Source organism: Corythoichthys intestinalis, chromosome 1 (genome assembly GCF_030265065.1).
Source record: "Corythoichthys intestinalis isolate RoL2023-P3 chromosome 1, ASM3026506v1, whole genome shotgun sequence".
Lineage (NCBI taxonomy): Eukaryota > Metazoa > Chordata > Actinopteri > Syngnathiformes > Syngnathidae > Corythoichthys > Corythoichthys intestinalis.
Window position 1 is genome coordinate 44,407,676 of NC_080395.1, and position 19,262 is coordinate 44,426,937.

General features: G+C 38.1%; 1 protein-coding gene across 1 annotated transcript in view; it reads left to right on the forward strand.

Annotated features, from left to right (window-relative positions):
- crispld2 (cysteine-rich secretory protein LCCL domain containing 2) overlaps nt 1-18,953 on the forward strand; it is a 29,952-nt gene extending 10,999 nt beyond the window's left edge. Inside the window, exons 5-15 of the mRNA XM_057850152.1 lie at nt 2,180-2,295; nt 2,674-2,774; nt 3,493-3,666; nt 5,037-5,097; nt 5,280-5,346; nt 5,437-5,570; nt 5,642-5,685; nt 5,767-5,839; nt 5,914-5,989; nt 10,183-10,313; nt 17,837-18,953. Coding sequence (XP_057706135.1) covers nt 2,180-2,295; nt 2,674-2,774; nt 3,493-3,666; nt 5,037-5,097; nt 5,280-5,346; nt 5,437-5,570; nt 5,642-5,685; nt 5,767-5,839; nt 5,914-5,989; nt 10,183-10,313; nt 17,837-17,888 — 1,029 coding nt within the window. The 3' untranslated portion in view covers nt 17,889-18,953. The remainder of the gene's footprint in view (nt 1-2,179; nt 2,296-2,673; nt 2,775-3,492; nt 3,667-5,036; nt 5,098-5,279; nt 5,347-5,436; nt 5,571-5,641; nt 5,686-5,766; nt 5,840-5,913; nt 5,990-10,182; nt 10,314-17,836) is intronic.
- The last annotated feature ends 309 nt before the right edge of the window (nt 18,954-19,262 follow it).

Below are 19,262 nucleotides of genomic sequence, written 5' to 3' on the forward strand. Positions count from 1 at the left end.
GAAGAGAAAAAAAACATAAATAACTCGCACCGGAGTATAAGTCGCATTTTTGGGGGAAATTTATTCGACAAAATCCAACACATAGAACAGATGTCCTCTTGAAAGGCAATTTAGTATAAAAATACAATAGAGAAAACCATGCCGAATAAGTGTACAGTGTATAGTGTACAGTGCATGAACAACGGAATGCGAATATACTGTCCTCACCAGGACGCTACGGCTCGGTCCTGGCTATACAGCGAGCTAAACTCCCAAATGACAATGCTGGACGTCCGTATAATTTGCTGAATCAATTTCATCCTCGATACGAAACAGGTTCGCATCAATGTAAATAAATGATAATTAGGTACTGTTACAACAATGACACAAACGGTTAGCATGCATTCGCTAGCATTAGCACATCGTTCAAACAACCACACAACTGGCTCTAAGTGTCCAATGACGGGTGGAAACACACAACAACAACAGAGAAGATGATACACAAGGCGCTGCCTTGGTAGAGATATTTTACAAGCATAAACAATGAACCCAGGTTCGCAGCCGTGTCTCTCTCTCTCTCTCTCTCTCTCTCTCTCTCTCTCTCTCTCTCTCTCTCTCTCTCTCTCTCTCTCTCTCTCTGCCGTTTGAGCGCTTTTCTTCGCATAAACAAGTTCGAGTGCGCCCCCACGTGGACGTGAACGCACCACAAACTAAAAGCATGCATTTCAATATAAAAAAGTCAATAATACAATTGAACACAAATTGCCAAACGCAGAACGCGAAGGTGTCCATAGCTATTAAGAGTTATTCAGATAACTATAGCATAAATAACATGCTAACATGTTTACCAAACCATCAGTGTCAATCCAAAACACCAAAATAACATGTGAAATGATATCATAATGTGTTCATAATTTCACACATAAGTCGCTCCTGAGTATAAGTCGCACCCCCAGCCAAACTAGGAAAAAATTGTGACTTATTGTCCGAAAAATACGGTATTGCTCATATAGAGCAGAGAGAAAACTGAGCATTCTCAGGCATATCCTCAACCCATTTTTATTTTTTTATGACTGCTGTCACGCCCGACCCTTCCCCAAAAGCCATGTTCAAGGCAATCTTGGCACTAACCCACAGCTGCACTGCTACCGGAGCCCCCTGTCCCTCTCGCTCTTTGATGACGTAATTACTGCATGAATTCCGATATGGGAGACTTGACAGTTCAGACCGCCGCGACATTCTGGAAAAATGTGTTCCACCTCGGATTTAAACCACATACGAAAGTGACCCAGATCTATTTGAAATGGACTACCTTTATACAATTTGTCTTGTTCAGACCGTCAAGTTAATGCCTCACTCAAGTCGGAAAAACACTAAAAAATCTGATTTGTGCATTAAGACCTGCAGTATGAACCTAGCCCAAGTAATTCTAACAACACCACGTATATCTGTATTTCACCGCCCCCAAGTGGCTAAGTCGCAAAAACCAAGCGGGAGCTGAACAATGTCCATTAAGTTGAAGTGCAAAAAGTAGTTTAGTTAAACTTATTCACTGCCATTGACAGTGATAGACGTCAAATCCATTTGAACTTGGAAGACTGGCATCGAATGATCATGTTTCAGTGCTACTGACGGCAGTCAAAGAAGCCGCCCAACTCAGCTATCAATTCACATCACACGAATCTGCGTGCTGACTCACTGCTTCCAGTGGCCTCGAAATGTCTAAGCAGGAAAAAAAGATGAACATTCCTGAAGAAGGAGAGCACGCACACACGTTTCAAGGAAAGTGAGGAAAAGTTAGGAGTTTTGGAAGCCAGTGTCATATTCCCCTTTAAGTGGCACATCATTCATCTTGAGCACCACTGTAGCAGTTTTCCGTTTAATAAGGTGTTTTATTTGACCTTGGACGCACCCGAGTAAGATGTTAGGGCACGGCGGCTTTTCCATTTGCTTGATGAGAGTGTTCACACGTGATGAGCGTCTGACGGGGGCATAATAAGAGGCCAGCAACTCGGCCGCGTCCCACTAGCCTCGTTAATCGTGACCGCATGTCTGCCTGCTTCCTCTGGAATGATCCATTGACCCGAAAACTGGAGGGGAGAGATGAAAAATGGGCCGCCAGTTTTATAGGTTTTGCATATTTTGATTCATTCACAAGGTGGAGCTTACATTGGCCTTGCTTTGATTCCTCTCTTCACAGGTGGTTTGGGCCACCACGAGCAGAGTTGGCTGTGCCGTGCACGTGTGTCCCGTGATGAACGTGTGGGGGGAAACGTGGGAGAACGCCGTCTACCTCGTTTGCAACTACTCTCCAAAGTAAGACCAAAGATTCCAGAAGTGACACCTTTGCGCTTTGCTGACATTTTTCCCTCCTCAAAGTCCTGGCAGTGCTCAATATGTTCCAAACGTACTCCCAGCTGTCGGCTTGACCGCTCATTTTGAACGCTGAGTGACATTTTGGGGCCGCTTGAATTCCTCCAGAAGTCAGAAAATAGAAAAACGATAATCAAGCATTGGGAAAGAAAAATAAGAGCTTATTTCCATTCCATTTAGAGACAACGAGGAGGGCTTTTATTAGCCTCTTAGGAGCGCTGACCGCAGGCGAATGGTGTTAAAGTCATTACAAGAGCAGCAAGCAAAGTGATGCTGACAAGTTTCAACCACAGTCAACATGTGTGCCTTGTGTCCCTGCAGGGGAAACTGGATCGGGGAGGCTCCGTACAAAAATGGACGCCCTTGTTCCCAGTGCCCTCCTAGCTACGGTGGAGGATGCAGAAATAATTTGTGCTACAAAGGTTAGCATAGAGGTCATTGTTACATTCCAATTCAAAATAGTGGATACAACAAGGCAGTGCTTCTAAAACCAACCTCCAGAAATGCAAGCAATTAGACATTTGGTTCAAAAATTTAAAATGGAGATTTTCGACTGTCCTTAATGTGATTTTGACAAGCTAAATATATTTAATTGGTGAAGTCATCATTATATATTTTTCATCAAATATGAGAATATGAGGAAGTTAAAATCAGTAACTCATGGGATGCCAATGAAAGTGATAGACATCCCATCCATTTGAAGTGGGAGGGCTGACAGCACAGCAAATGAACAAATTCTGCCAGCCCTCCCAGTTCAAATGGATTAGTTGTCTACTAGTGACAAACTAAATTCACAACAGAGGGATGAAAGAGCCACGATTGGACGCCTAATGTTACCATTTATGGAAAATTGGCGCCACCACCCTGCCATTTGCGTCACTACATTCAGCAGCGGATATCTGTAACATGGTGGAAGCCTTTTGAAACAGTTAATTTTTTTTTCTGTTTTCACAAGTTTATAATGGGTGTGCTAAAGAAATATATTCAAGCACAACTTTAGGATGCAAACCTTGAAGTTAAACTTTCTGAGGTGCAAGTTTATTTGCTTATTTTTCTCCTGCTCAAAGGCATTGATCTTTTGAGATCCCATTTTTTATCTCTCAACCTGAAAACCTGACTTGACTTTGTTTCCTATGCAAGACTCCCAGCGTACTGAAACTGAGGATATGAATGAGGTGGAGAAGCCACAGGTGCCTGTCGTGCCTCGCACGACCGCGAAACCAGCACCCAAGCCCTCCACTCCAAGGAGACCTGTGTCCAGGCCATCTGCGCCAAGCACCCCGTCCTCAAGGAATCCGAGTAACACCTACCTGGGTAAGTATTATAACGCTGTATAAAAATATTCTGTAAAGTTCACCTAAAAATAAGACTCACACATAGACTTCATAATAATTGACATGACACGGGGCGCAGGGCCGATCTGTTGGGGGCCTATTTTCAAAGACTTCAAATTCAAATATTTTCAAAACCAAAGCTGCTACCGACCTAAAACCAAAACAGGCGATACCTTAGCCATATATGAGTCTCCATGAGCAGCGACATCAAAACATTCAGTCGTTCCTTTATAAAATCCGGATTAATTATTTTTGATATAACAAAACTTAAAATGGCTATAAAATTCTTAGATTTTACACTAGATGCACAAAATCACCAAATGCAGAGATAAACACCTATATTTTCATGATCACTAGCAATATTTAACATATAAGTTTTTGCCCAAAATAGCAACGTATTTTTTTATTTTAATTTACTGCAAGTTTTCAAAGGCTAATAAATCACTCAATTTTCACATCAGAAACTTAATACTTGAGGATCGTGCAGTTAAGGTTTATTTTGCGTAAATATTGAGAACTATGAGGCTAGTCAGTTATGAAAATTAGCCCCTGCCATGTGTAAACAAAAAGGTTTTTCCATTGAAAATTCTTATGAATAAATGCTTAAATCACTGAATTCTTTATAGGTATGGACGTAAAACAGTCTCGATTCTTGGTTTAAAGCAAAAACCGGGCAGTTGGCAGTTATTTTACGTAAATATTGCGAGGTATAATGCCAGTGCTGTGGCTACTAAATTCTCCCATTGATTATTTTCACAACGTTTCAAAATGCATGCATGGTACGAAAAATATAATAATCACCATGAATCCTCGAACAAATCACTCCGGAGACTATCCTTTCTGTTTGTATGCGGTACAGCTTTCGTACTTTTTAAATGTAAATCCGGCTTTGTGCTAGCTGCAGTTTTAACTGCCACCGACCGACTTCTAATAAATGAAGCGGAGTGTTTATGCAGTCCCTACGGGAAGGCGGGGCACAGTGACTGGAGAAGCTGTCATGTCAAGTATTCTGAAGTCTATGACAGATATAAAAATTGGTCCAACATTATTGGCCCCAACAAAAAACCTCCCCATTGGTTCCCACTCAAATTAAACTATTAAACCACTATAATCAATACCGCAAACGACTCTTGGACCCACTAAAAAAATTTGCGGCCCTTATATTTAATCAACAATTTTTTGGAGATGCCCCAAAATCAACAGGAAGCATTTCCATGCAATTTCTAAAAAAAAAAAAAAAGTTGTAGTCGTTTAGTAGTATTTTCTTGTTCTATTGTCTACTTTGTAGTACGTTGATATTGTTTCAAATATTTCATATCCTCGTCTTCTCACGTCATATTTTTTTTGCAGCTCAGCCCATCAAGTGTGAGACCAGACTGCGAGATAAATGCAGAGGCGTAACCTGCAACAGGTATTATCATTTATGTTACCGAAATTTTGGTATTGTCTAGCTACATGACATGAGTACATTTATTTGAAATGATACATTCATACCTTATGATTAACTGAAATGATTTACCCTTTTTTTCTTTTTCAGATAGAAGTGTCTCCCTTATAATTAACTCAAATTATTTACTCTTTTTCCTTTTTCAGATATAAGTGTCCCGCTAACTGCATGAATAGAAAAGGAAAGGTTTGGGGAACACTCTACTATGATGTGGTGAGCACGCTTGCCAGAGAATAACAATACAAAACAATTTCTCATTGAATAATTGTGACCAAAGAACGTGTTTTTTCATTGTGGGAATAGCAATCGAGTATTTGCCGAGCTGCAATTCACTTTGGTGCAATCGACAATAATGGAGGAATTGTGGACATCTCCAGGATGGAAGCAAAGGTTCCTTTCTTTGTCAAAGCCACCAAGAATTCCATCGAGTCTTTTAGGTAACGCACAGATATATTTTATGCAGCAATGTTTTCATTTTCAGATCTCTAAATGTATATTTCCTTTGCAGTAAATACAAGCCAGGAAATGCCTTTATGATGTCCAAAGTACATGGTAAGATATTAATTACTGCACTAACATAAGATAACCCAGCAAGACACAATTCATGATGCGTTTTTTTTGCTGTTTTCACAGAAACCAATATTGACTGCTACACTACAGTGGCTGACATCTGCCCATTCAAAAAGCCACTTTCACATTGTCCAAGGTGACGCATCATCATAATTTCCCTAATTTTTTGATGTCGCATTTTGACACTAAATTATCTGATTGCTTCTTCAGAATGTTCTGTCCTTCTGACTGCAAGAATCAACCCTCTTATTGGTCACCAGTGATTGGCAACAACTTCTACACAGATGTAAGTGTTGAGATTTTGGAAATACATCCAAGATGGATAAATGGTTAACTTATGTGGTGGGAGGGATGCCACACTGTCCTCTTTTATCCCCATTTTACTTAAAAGGACAGACAACATCCAATGAAAAATGACCTTCACTTGAAAGATGGTGGTTCAAAGTATTTAAGTGAATTGTGAAATTCTTAGACCTATGATAATGGAGCAAATAATGTTTAAAACCAAGAATGACATCGCTTACAAGCATAGCCATTCCACTGCCATGCATATGCTCATTGATAAACTTAAGCACATATACTGTACATGTGATAATGTGTATTAATGATGTCATGAAGAAGGACAGGCAACCTGGGATACTTGCATTCGATTGGCTAAAATAGTACCAGGATGGATAAAATGTCTTCTCCCATGTTAGGCAGACGCTTAAAATACTGAAAATACTGGCTTTTATTTAAAGGGGAAGCTCAGAATTTTTGGCATTAGGCTTAATTTTCAAGTTAGCAGGGATTTAGTCAGTGGAGTTGGTTTCACAAATTCCGTGCAGTTTGTTAGTTATGTTAGTTGCAGGGCTCCAGAGTGGCTAAGCTAGCACGTGTCAATGGTGCTTGGTAGCATGCCAATAGAAACAATACTAACAGATCTAACGGTTCAAATGAAGCCATGTCGTGGTCAAAGAGTAAACAATACAGTGCATCAGGGTGATTGATTTGGGGTATGGGGAAACAATTTTGTTCCCACCCAAAAAATCAGGGGTGAAAAAAACGATGTGACGACACTTCGTCCTGCTTGCCTAGCCAGCCTGTTCCCTGCAGAGCTGCTGGATTACAACTGTTGCTTTTCATACCACAATTATTAACATGCAATGGTAAGTTTGAATAACTTTATCTTTAAAACATAGCCAACACTAAGGCTGCAGCTATCGATTATTTTAGTAGTCGATTAATCTATCAACTATTTAGTTCAAATAATCGAGTAATGGGATAAGGAACATATAATGCGTTGCAGAATAAATTTTAGGAGATGTAAAACAAAGGCTTGCTAAGATGCACTTTCAAATGTATATTAATTGCGAATACAAAATAAAATCCCCGAGTGTTTCTTTTAACTATGCAGAAGCAAAAGTCCACTATCTTAAATGCTATAAAAGGCTCTTTACAAATCGTTGAAATGCATATTCCCACCAAAAAAACAAACAAACAAAAAAAAAAAACAGCTAAATATACCTACAAACTAAATTACAAATGCATTAAAAAAAACATTAACTCAAACAGAAACGTACCATATGTTGGTCTTAACAGGGAGCAGGTGGATTTAGCCATGTTAAATGAATTATGTCATATTCACTATTGGCATTAGAGGGAAGTGTATCCACCCAAATCAATTAAACTAAATGCAAACACTTTCAAAACAAACCATTACAACGGCACTCTAAAAAAATACTCGAAGCAGCAAAATTTGATTCAAAGCTTTTTTTTTTCTAATCGTATTACACGAGTTAATCGATTAATCGTTGCAGCACTAGCCAACACTATTGATTGCATGGGACATCTGTGATTCTCATGCGTGCATATGTTTTCTACTGGCATGCTAGAAAGCACCAATGACTCGCGCTAACTTAGCCACTCCGAAGCCCTGCAACTAACAAATACAGTTACTAACAAACTGCACGGAATTTGTTGAAACAAACTCCACCGACTAATCAAATCCCCGCTAACTTGAAAATTAAGCCTACTGTCAAAATTCTGAGCTTCCCTTTTTAAGGTTTTGTCCACAATTACGCAGCAGAAAATATAATTCAATGTGTTTCCAATTATTATGACTATTACTTTTTTTTAACAAAGAGGAAAATCCCCTCTAAAAGGATGAATATTAGCCTTTGCAAAACTTGGACATCCACATCTGTTGTGTTTTCTCTCAGCATGTCTAACAATGAAACTCAAGAACAACCTGTTCTAGAACGTTACTCTATCTTTGATTTGTTTGGTAATTTTGAATACCTAAAAACTGCGAGGCAGCGAGCAAGGGAGGGAAAACAGATAGCGTGGAGTCCGCTTCGCCTGCCTTATCCTGCTTCTCCTCATGCTTGGATTCTAAAATTTGAGTTACGTGTGAGTTGGCTCAAAATGCTGCTGCTCACCTCTTAACTGGAACACCAAGAGGAAGCTCATAACTTTTTGATTCTGGCCTCCCTCCACCATCTGTCTGTGTTTTGGAATTTATCCCGACGATCAATCTGAGTAAAGGTACAACTGCATATTAGGGGTGTGACAAAATATTGAAATGGTGACATATCGTGATACTTTGTGTCCTAAAAGGTTATCGATATGTTCCTGCCAAGAATCAAGATATCATTTTAAAGAGGTCAGATTTGTCAGATTTTCAGGGCATTTACAGGTCACTTACTGTTCATTTTAGGGCATTTATAGGTCATTTCCTCTTGAGTTTGAGTCACTGCCTATTCCTTTGGGTGATTCCCTGTTCACTTCCGGTTCTGTAACTCAAAATAAACAGGAAGTGATCCATCAAATAGCCCAAAATCAACAGGAAGTAACTGAACATCAACAGGTAAATGACCTTAAATAACCCAAAATTACCTCATTGCCTGGCATTGGCTGCCACTGACGGCCATAGACGTTCAATCTGTTTGAAGTGGGAGGGATGGGTGCGAATGAACGAATGTTGCTGCCACCCTCCCAGTTAAAATGGATGGGACGTCTACTAGTGATAAACTCTATCTAATTCACAGCAGAAGCTTGTTTTTCTGTTTTTTAGTGGTTTGTAGAATATCCTAGAATTATTAGCAGGGGGGGCACAACATGTTGATGACCCCGAAATGCAATGTCATCAATAAAATTAACTTACAAGAATATTTATAATAATAAGATGACAATGAGCGTTTTTTGTTTCCCATCATTCTTGAGGGGAATTCTAAATCAGGCTGCTTAGGCAATACTTTTCGCCAAGATCGTCATCCAATGAATATGGTACGCCCGCCGCTGTCGTGCCAATGTAGTTACCCCAGTCAAAGATTGTATCCCCTGGGCGGAGCCATATGGAGGTAGATTTGTGTCTTTATTATTCAATCCCCAAAAAAAGTTGCTTCAATTACAAAAGTTGTTTCGAACAAATATATATTTTCAACAAAAAGTCGTTTAAATAAAAAAAAGTGTTTGAATGCAACAATAAATTTGAAACTCAAAAAACTAAAAAAAATGCACGTGAAAGCTATTTTTCTTTGATTCATTGTTTTTTTGTTTTTTTTGATTGAGGCAACTTTTTTGATTGAAGTAATGTTGATTTGTGTTTGGGCCACATTTTGGCTCGGACATTTTTGTCTAAGTTGCTTCAAAAAATATTTAAAAAAATATCACTTCAATCATAAAAAAAAAAAATTGAAATGCGAAAAAATATTTGAGATTTAAAAATTTACATTTGAACACTTAATTTTTCATTGAAAAAGTTTTCTTTGATTGAAGCAAACCTTTTTGCGTTTGGGCCATATTATGGGTAGGACATTTGTGTCTAAATCATTCAATCCCCACAAAGTTCAATCAAAGAAAAAAATCATTTGAAAAATAAAAATGCCCTCCCCTCATTTTTTTTTAAAGAATTATATGCAAAGCAAATGACTGTCTAAGGTGCTAGTCACATGATCTGTTTGAAAAATCATTTTGACCTATAATAAAAATATTGTTTTGTTCATTTCATTCATTTTTGTTGCCGTTTTATTGCTTTACAACTTTTATATATATATATATATATATACACATATATAGGAAAGTCGATTACATGCAACGACACATTTCGGCCACCAGGGGGACCTGGCCCCCTGGCCCCCCCTTAAAATCCGCTTATGATCGTAAGCTCTACTAAGTCCTGTTGAAAGTGGACGGCTTGACTGTAAAGCAGACTAAACAGAGGTCTGCAAGAATTCACGTCATCATGAGTCAATGTGTTGCGTTAGCACTGGCATGTAACGTCTACGTGAAGTTTAATAGACTTTCACCTTGTATGAACTTAGTCTGCGATGACGTTCGGCTGGCCGTACATTACAGCCCCACAGAGACACCTGGACTGTCAGTTTGGTTTCTAGTCAAAAGACACAAGCTCTCTGGCACACATTTAGACACGCCTTAAAAGAAACATAACGTAAACCTGCGTCGCGGTGCTAAACTGTGCCGGCTTTCTCTCAACAGAACTCCAGTATTTGTAAGGCGGCCATCCATGCAGGGGTGATCCCACCTGACGGGGGCTTTGTGGATGTCCTGCCCCTGGACAAGAGAAAGAGTTATGTTGGTGTGCTGAAAAACGGCATCCAGTCTGAAAGGTATTCTTTTGGTTATCTTGTTTTGTGACCAACCAAGAACGACTTTCTGATTTTGAGATCATGGTAACATATTTGCTGATACAAAATGGGAATTGATTTTTAGTTTTTTTGTTGTTGCTGTTGGCTCATAAAGACGGGGTCAGATGAACCATATCTTGCCTGGAACTCCAGATTCACCACTGTTCCAGCTATAAAGTCTGGGACCCAGCTCCTTATTGGCCTCTGGAGCCCGAATGAAATCGTCCATGCAATCAGATTCATTTATTTGCGTGGCGTGTCGGAAGTTTTTTCCACAACAACACAGGTGGCGAACAGGAGAGCCGAGAATATGTTGCTATTCGCAGTAAATTCAGTTTTTAATGACCAAAAACACATTGCGTCGCTAAAACAGCTAGCCATGTTGAATAAACTTCACCGCTCTCCTCGTATGTTTACGTCCTCGCGCTAGAGTTTCTTGTTGCTTTACCAACGTCACATCCGCCCGTCGCTGATTGGTCCATTCCGCTGTGTTTGCCGTGGCTTGCTCCGCCCTGGGAATTTGATCCTCTCAACAGTCGCCAGACTCTATAGCTGGATAACAGTGAGTCTGGAGTTCCAGGCTGAACCATATCTGCTAAAAAAAATTGACTTTTTAAATTGGCCACACAGTAACTTTGACATATTACCACTTACACCACTCAAACTAATGAAACAGCAACAGCCTTCCTGCTTTTCTCCGGAGCTTTATAGGCCTGGTGGGCCAAAAACTTGCAAATCCGTGTACCGTATTGGCCCGAATATAAGACGCCCTTATTATAAGATGACCCCCTCTTTTTCAAGACTCAAGTTTGAAAAAAGACTTTTTGAACACCAAATTAATTTTTATACAGAAAATAATTACAGTACATCTGAAACAAATGATTACAACAATATATTTGAGAGAAAAAGCATGTTATTTTGCCTCATTCAAATCTTAATATCTGAACATTTAAATATGTAAACTAAAGTGCAATCACATTCATAAATGAATGGTTTCTGGTTTTTGAAATGTAAATAAACCAAACTATTGTGATAAAACAACAAAATTGCAATAACTGCATTAATCATCAAAGTGAGGTCTAACTAACTGTAGTCTTGAAACAAATCCGAATAAGGAAAAACATTGGAATAAAATAATGCAAACTGGTTAAACTTGAGAGTAGCTGAGATCTGTCATGACAGAACATTACTCCTCAAGTTCATCATTCGCTTCAATGATATCTGGCGCCGTCTAGCGTCGTGAATGGGTATAATGTCTAGATCGCGAATATAAGACGACCCCCACTTTTTTAGTCTTATTTCAATGCAAAAAACACAGTCTTATATTCGGGCCAATACGGTAGTAGAGAAGCCCACTTGCGGCCCATCATGTTTTTAGAAAAGGAATGAATAAATATATAAAAGTAAAAATGTTAAATTGACCGACTTTTGTAAATGATGACTATTATGTATTCTAAACAGTTATTAACAATGCTTAAACATAGTTTGACAAAAAGACACTGTTGTGAAAGTTTTACAAACGACCAAAAATACATTGCACTTGAGTGAAATAGCAGCGAGGTGGGATATGTTTATTCACATTTTGACCATAATATGTTACTATTTAAACGTATTACTAGACGTAGAAAAAATACATCTACTTTTTACACTTATCTTTTGTCACCCTGTTTTAGCCTGGCGGGTGGGCAAGGAAAGCACTGGCGGGCGGACAGGCTTTTACAGCACTGGGAGAAACCCTGTCAGTTTTTCCTTCAAATGTTTATTTTAAAAATGTAAATATATAAACGAATCCTAATAAAAAAATATGTAAAGTATAATAATATTTCTTTTAAAAATCAAAACATTTATTCATCTTCTGAGTCACATATCTTAATGACGGTCGCGGGTTGCTGGAGCCTATCCCAGCTAGCTCCGAGCAGGAGCAGTTATACACCCTGAACTAATAAGGAATAAAATAAATAAGCCAATATTTAACATGAACTCATTGCTGTTGTTTATAGCAGTAAATGTCACATAAATGTATCAAAGTAAACAAAAAAAATAGTTTATAACTCATTCAGTGCCATTGATGGCGATAGACGTCCAATCCATATGGAATTGGAAGGACTGGAAGCGACTAAAGATGGCGCCAATGAGTTAACACATAGACTTCATAATGTATTGACGGGGCACGGGGCCAATAAATAGGGGGCCTGCATTGTTGGCGAGGCCGTCAAAGCTGACCGAGTGAAATCCCATTTTTTCGTTGAAAATTCTATTGAATAAATGCTTAAAGCCCTGAATACTTAATAAATAGGTACGTACATAAAACAGTCTCGATTCTTGGATAAAAGCAAAAAAAAAAACAAACCGTGCAGTTAGCATTTATTTTTCCGTAAATATGTTGAAGTACAATGCTAGTCTGTTAGTGAATGTAGCTAGCGACCCCTTATGTAAACAGAGCTTTTCTGGTGAAAATTCTTATGAATAAATGCTTAAATTCCAGAATTATTTATAGATATGGACATAAAACAGTCACGATTCTTGGTTAAAAGCAAAAAAAACTGTGCAGTTAGCATTTATTTTACGTAAATATTGCGAACTATGATGCCAATGCAGTAGCGGCTAATTTGTCCCGTTGATTTTTTCCACAACGTTTCAAAATACATGCATGGTACGAAAAATATAATAATTACCTTGAATCTTCAAACAAATCACTCATGAGACAATCCTTCCTGTTTGCATGCGGTACAGCTTTTTTACTTTTTCAACAGAAATCCGGCGTAAGATTGCTGCGTGCGTGTGTTTGTGAATAGCTCCTCTTGATGTGGGCGGCCCGCTACTTGAATGTGAGGCGCAGTGCATGACCGATATGACCGGTAAATACCTTTATGAAATCTATGGTTAACAGCTTCCAAAAAAAAGTATTTGGACATTTTTTTAATTAAAAGATGTTTCTAAACGATTATTCGACTATCTTAATAGTTGTGTATTCATTTAATAGTGGATTAGTTGTTGATTTGTCGATTAATCATGCAGCTCTACATCACAACCATCATCGATAAATTGTTCAATAGCACGATGAAACAAACAGAAACAAAATCAACATCCATTCATGCAAACGCTGATGCTTCAGTTGATTCACAAATCACAAATGATTTCATTGAAAAGAAAGTAACTTTGCCTAAACATGACATCGGATCTGCTGAACAAATTGTGGTGCATCTTTGGAAGCAGGCTAAAAGAAACCTGCTCGAGTCTAAAGACTGACTGTGGTCAGAATCATCCCTCACGCTGGATGAATCCCAAAATCAAATCAGTCCATTTTAAAATCAAATCAAACATAATATTTATCTTCTCGGGCATCGGGCTAACGTCCGGCCAAAACCCATTGGATCCAGCTCAAAGTTGAAGTCCATGTGAGAGAAAGGTAACATTTATTCCTCCCAGCAGAGCAGGGTTTATGTGTGTAGAAGCGCACGCCGGCCCACTTGCGTGAATGCCATGTTTCTCACATCGCTGCGGCCGGAATGGCGCAAAAAGTAGTGGAGGGGTGGCGGGGGGGAGTCTTTGTGGCCGGCGCTGTTGTAAGAGTAATGGTGCGGTCGGCTGTGCGGATGGGCCACACATGGGATCTTTGCTTACTTTACAGCCTGGCATTTCAACAGAGTGTGCAAAGTGCTGAGTGGGCCAGAAAATGGGAGCGCTACGACTACAATGAAAGTGTAAAAAGCCCCCACGGGCAGGACTCGGGTCAATAGAAGGCTGGAGCTGAGGGCCAACGATATGGCAGCTACAGTCCTCTACTATTGTATCTGATTACTTCTGGCTGAAAATGCCCACCAAAGTACAGTATAATCATACATACATCTATACTGTCAGAATAATTGCGATTATTGTAATAAGCAATAAACGTGTAGCTTCAAGGTCTCACTGATGAACGAATCATCAAGTCGTTTAAAGTTAACACGAAAGCCGTGCCATGCCAGTAATGAAGGTTTCACAAGTTGCTAAACAGATGTAATATCCGTTATTATAATGCAAATAGTCAGCACAACTTTTATCAAATATTATACATGTAATGGATCGATACATTTTTCATCCTAATGTCATGATTAATAAAGTAAAGTGTTAAGTTCGACATGTCATCAGTTTCGTAATTTTCCATTCTGGTCAACCTCCTGTTTTTTTCTTGTCGGGCTTGCATTTATTGCTATGATGAAATATTTGTATAAGGTAGCACTCGTATGTGAGCAAATAGGATTACGTTCACACCGCAGGTTAATTCAGATTTTTTCTTTTTTCTTTGCCAATATGCTGAAATTTTCATGCAGTGTTAACAGTCCAATTCCATTTTTTTCAAATCCTACCTCGGCCTTTTTTATATGTGGATATAATTCCGATATCTGTCCAATGCCTATTATGAGTATTATGAATGCTGATCCATACAAATCCAAACTATATGTCATCCACAAGTGAAATACGTCACCACTGTTCGACAAAACAAACAGATGTCAACGAGCAATGGCAGATAAAGGGGCAAAAAATGCCTTTTGCATCTTGATATCGCATGTGAATTTATCAGGCTTAAAATGTTGGCTGTTAAAATGTCATATGTATGCAAAAATATACGATTAGGACCATTATTATCAAAAGTAAAGTCAAATTTACCCCATAACAACAAATTTCTGCAGATCCGCGGTCATACAAATTAAAAAAAAAAAAAAAGGTATCAATACTTTTGACAACTCTAATGTACAGTGCTGTCAAATATAAACTGTTCGCTGTAAAAGTTGTATTTATTCCTGTCAAACTTCAAACTATAATCTCCAGAATTACTACTTTCCGTTATAACTAGTTAATAGATAATTAGTAAACTGCTAATGAATGAGTTATTGTTGATTTGTTAACTCTTTGCTAAGTTTTCAAATAATTTATGATGATGCCTTATAGATAATACCGGTATATCAAACTGATGGTTAATGGGTAATAAATGACATGTAAGCTATATATCAGTGATTTATACCTAAACCTTATAAATTTGTAATATACCATAAACAAACTATTTGTAAATGATTAACTAATGATTTCTTAAGTATCAGTTGATAGTTTATTTATGTTATGCGATGTTATTCTAAAGTTGCAACTACTCATTTCTTAATTGTTAGTATATGAGGAATAAGTGCTACTTTAGTATAACGTCCCAATAACATATACAACCGTATAACTAATACTTAATATTTTAACTCATACTTTACAGATCAGTTGTTAATAGTGTGCTAACCATCTACTAAACTTTGAAGAGCAGCTAATAGGTCGAACAAGTTCGAGATACAGAAATTTGACGTGACATTTAAAATATCAAATTTTTGTACCTCAAGATTGTTCCACCCATATGCCTTTCTGTGTGCTGTACTTTACCAAAGAAACACCACAGAGGAAATGTTGAACATTTTGTTTAATGCATAAAAACACACATACTGAGACTTCCCGTGGTGGAACCACAAAAACCCATGAGTTTGGGGAGGTTATTGGGCTAAACACATGATAAACTCAATTTATCTAACATCCATACATCACAGCAAACTGTTAACAAACACATAAGTCGGTACTATATCGTTTATTAACAGTTGAGTAATGATGTATTCATTAGTCATAACAGATCATTATTGTAAAGTGTTACCGAAGTTTTTTTTCGGGCAGCAGCAGCCACGCCAATGTTGTAGAGTTGAACACGCCACTAATTTTCCTACTGAAAGTCCGATCTGTATCGGTCATAACATGTAACAGAGTCATAGCATAAGATTAAAGTATGTATTTGCTAACCTGCAAAACATGAGTAGTAAGCTGCTTAAAGAGAAGTGTTTGTGTTTTCTACTGTTAACGTTAATTAAACTGTGAGAAATGTAGTAAAACTAGGTTTACCCCTTTCTCCCCAATTTTCATTTTTATTTTTGGGCAAACGGGGGTCATTTGCCTATCAATTAATTAGGTTCATATTTGTGAGAAATGAAGCCCTGACCCCCGTTTGCCCAATTTGTTTGGCCTTATTAATGTCCCGTCCCCAGCAAAAAGTGTACATGCAGGTTATGCTGTTATATTGTCCCTACCAATGTTGAGACCAAACCTACGCCCTTTTTTTTTTTTTTTTTTTTTTTTTTTTTTTAAAATACATGCTTGGCTAGCACATGATGCCAATTCTCCGGTCCACATGCCCACAAAAATCCGATGAAGAAAATGTTATCAAAATACTGCGCATACAACTAAACATTTGCGAGTGTCACTGTCTCATATAATTTAAAATCAAAGGCTATGTTCACACTTGGTGTAATACCAAATTTGCTTTTTTCCTCTTTAATTCAGATTTTTTTGTGTGCATGTGTAGCCATTCAAATTTGAAAAAACAATTGCGACTCATAGGTGAACGCTGGGTGTGTGACAAGATATTGATAAGGTGATATTTCGCGACACTTTTTATCCCAATAGGTTATCGTCATGCTCCCGCCAAAAATGGATTTATCATTTAAAAAAGATGTCACTGTTTAATAAAGGAACCAACGGGTTGCTACCAACATTTTTCACTAGAATAGTGTCTATGATAATCCACTGGCTGCCATTGATGGCGCAAATGACTTTAGTTCATTCGTATCAAGGGCGTAGGTTTGCATAGGGACGGTAGTGACATCACACTACCAACTTTTCAGAATCCTCAAATTGTCCCCACCAACTTTTAAGTGACCTTATTTGGATTATACAAGGAGTTCAGCTATAAAGGTAATTTAGATTGTCTTCCCTTGTGTTGTTAGGATAGAATTGACCCTACCATTATTAAGTGAATTAGTTTTATTATGTTCAGACTTATATTCACCATTTTTCACTTGCTGAATGTGCTGGCCAATTCCCCCCCAATGCCACTAATTTTGCTACTGAAAGTCCGACCTGCATCAGAGTTAGCATAACATTAAACTGTGTGAGTTTGCTAACCTGTAAAACTCGAGTAGAAAGCTGCTTAGAGGTGTCTTCCTGTATGATTTCTACTGTCAACATAAACTGTGCATTTTGTGCATTTATTTATTAATTAAAAATATTTTTATTCTACATCATTTTTAAAAAAGTATATTTGCAGCCTATGCACATTTTTAACCCCCCCAACCCCCTAACCCCCCCCCCCCCCCCACACACACACACAAAAACACAACCCATGTAAATTTCTTTGAAATGAAGCAAGCATTTTGAAAAATGACTTTCTCTTTATGAAAATAATTTTAACTTTTCTCATTTTTATGTTGTAACCAGCTATTTTTGAGAAATGTACCCAATCTGTTTGGTCTTATTAATGTCCCGTCCCCAGCAAAAAGTGTACATGCAGGTTATGCTGTAATAGCGTCCCTACCAATGTTGAGACCAAACCTACGCCCTTGATTCGAACGAGTCTGAGCATTCAAAGTCAACCCTCCCAGTTCGAATGAATTGGATGAAAATATGTTGTTGCAATATCACATAAATATGACTGGTCTCTTTTCCAGTAAAAGCAACACAGAGGGAGGTTCCTTCCGCATCTTTGCCGTGAGGGAGTGAGGCGTCCACCAACATTTCCGAAAGTCACCTCGGCTGCTCTTGAGGAGCAGGAAGTGCTTCCAGGTTTTATACCACGACCATTCAACGTGCCTTCGGTGGAAGCGGAGTGTCTTCACACAGTCATGGACTCGTTCCCTCTTTCAGTAAATAAAGGAAATTGTCACCTTTTCCCAAATTTAGTAAACCTTTAGAAAGGCTTCACGTGTGAGTGTTGTAAATTATAATGCATTGAACAGCTGGTGCTGGATCATTGGAAAAAATGTATGTTTACATTGGTGTTGTTAATTAATATTTTCATACGCAGGAATGTATACTGATCACACTTTATTTAATCAGCCTGTACATACTATATATTTTGAAGAAGTACCGTATATTAACATTTGTAATTTGACTGTCTTTTGCGAAACTTCCCCTTTTCTGCTCGCAGCTTGTTGCTAAATAATATGGTTAAATGGAAAAGCGAACGTTCACTTCTGTATTTACTTCTTTCTTGATTTCAATTGAAAATAATTCATTTGCCTCCCCTCCTCTACGGAAGACATGAATATGTCACCTTTCAGTTACAGAAGAATTTCATAAGTTGATGCGGGTGGGGGTCATAATTGGAAGTGTAGGAAGTTTCATGTTTAATTAAAAAAAAAAAATCATTACGCACTTTTGTTTTCTACACTTCACTGCAATTTTTAAGAGAATTGTCACCAATATGAGCAAAAATACATGACCACAACCACAAAACACGGAATTTGGTCCTCTTGTTCAATCACGTTCGCATGTGGTCACTATGAAAATATCTCCAGCGTATTTCTTTGTTCTACCTCAATCCTATTACTATGCTTGGCTGTACCTTTAACATTCTGCAATCATAATGGGAAGTGGGTTTTGTAAAGTTATGAGACTTGTAAATAGATGGGAATCATTGAGTTTTGTTTTTTCAGCAAGTCATGAAACGAATGTGTGACTATCAATTCTCTTGGTTGACTGCTTTTTATACAGGCATGTATATTGTAAATGGGTTTTATATATTTTTTGCACAATTTGAAAATAAAGTTGTATTTTAAACTGCAACGGTCATCATGTCATTAGTGTTTTCGATTGGAATTTGAGTTCATTCTGCATTTAGTTTGAATTGTTTCCTTTAACACCTGTGCTCATCAGCCCTTTCTCTTGTGTTAGCCAATAAACTTCCACCGGCTGCTCACGTATTGTCCAAGTGTAGCTCGTTTGATTAGTTTGTGTGTATTTAGTTTCTTTGTGTCGTACAATCTGTTTTTTGTCCTGTTTTAATACAGTAGGGCAAATAAGTATTTAGTCAACCGCTAATTGTGCAAGTTCTCCCACTTGAAAATATTAGAGAGGCCTGTAATTGTCAACATG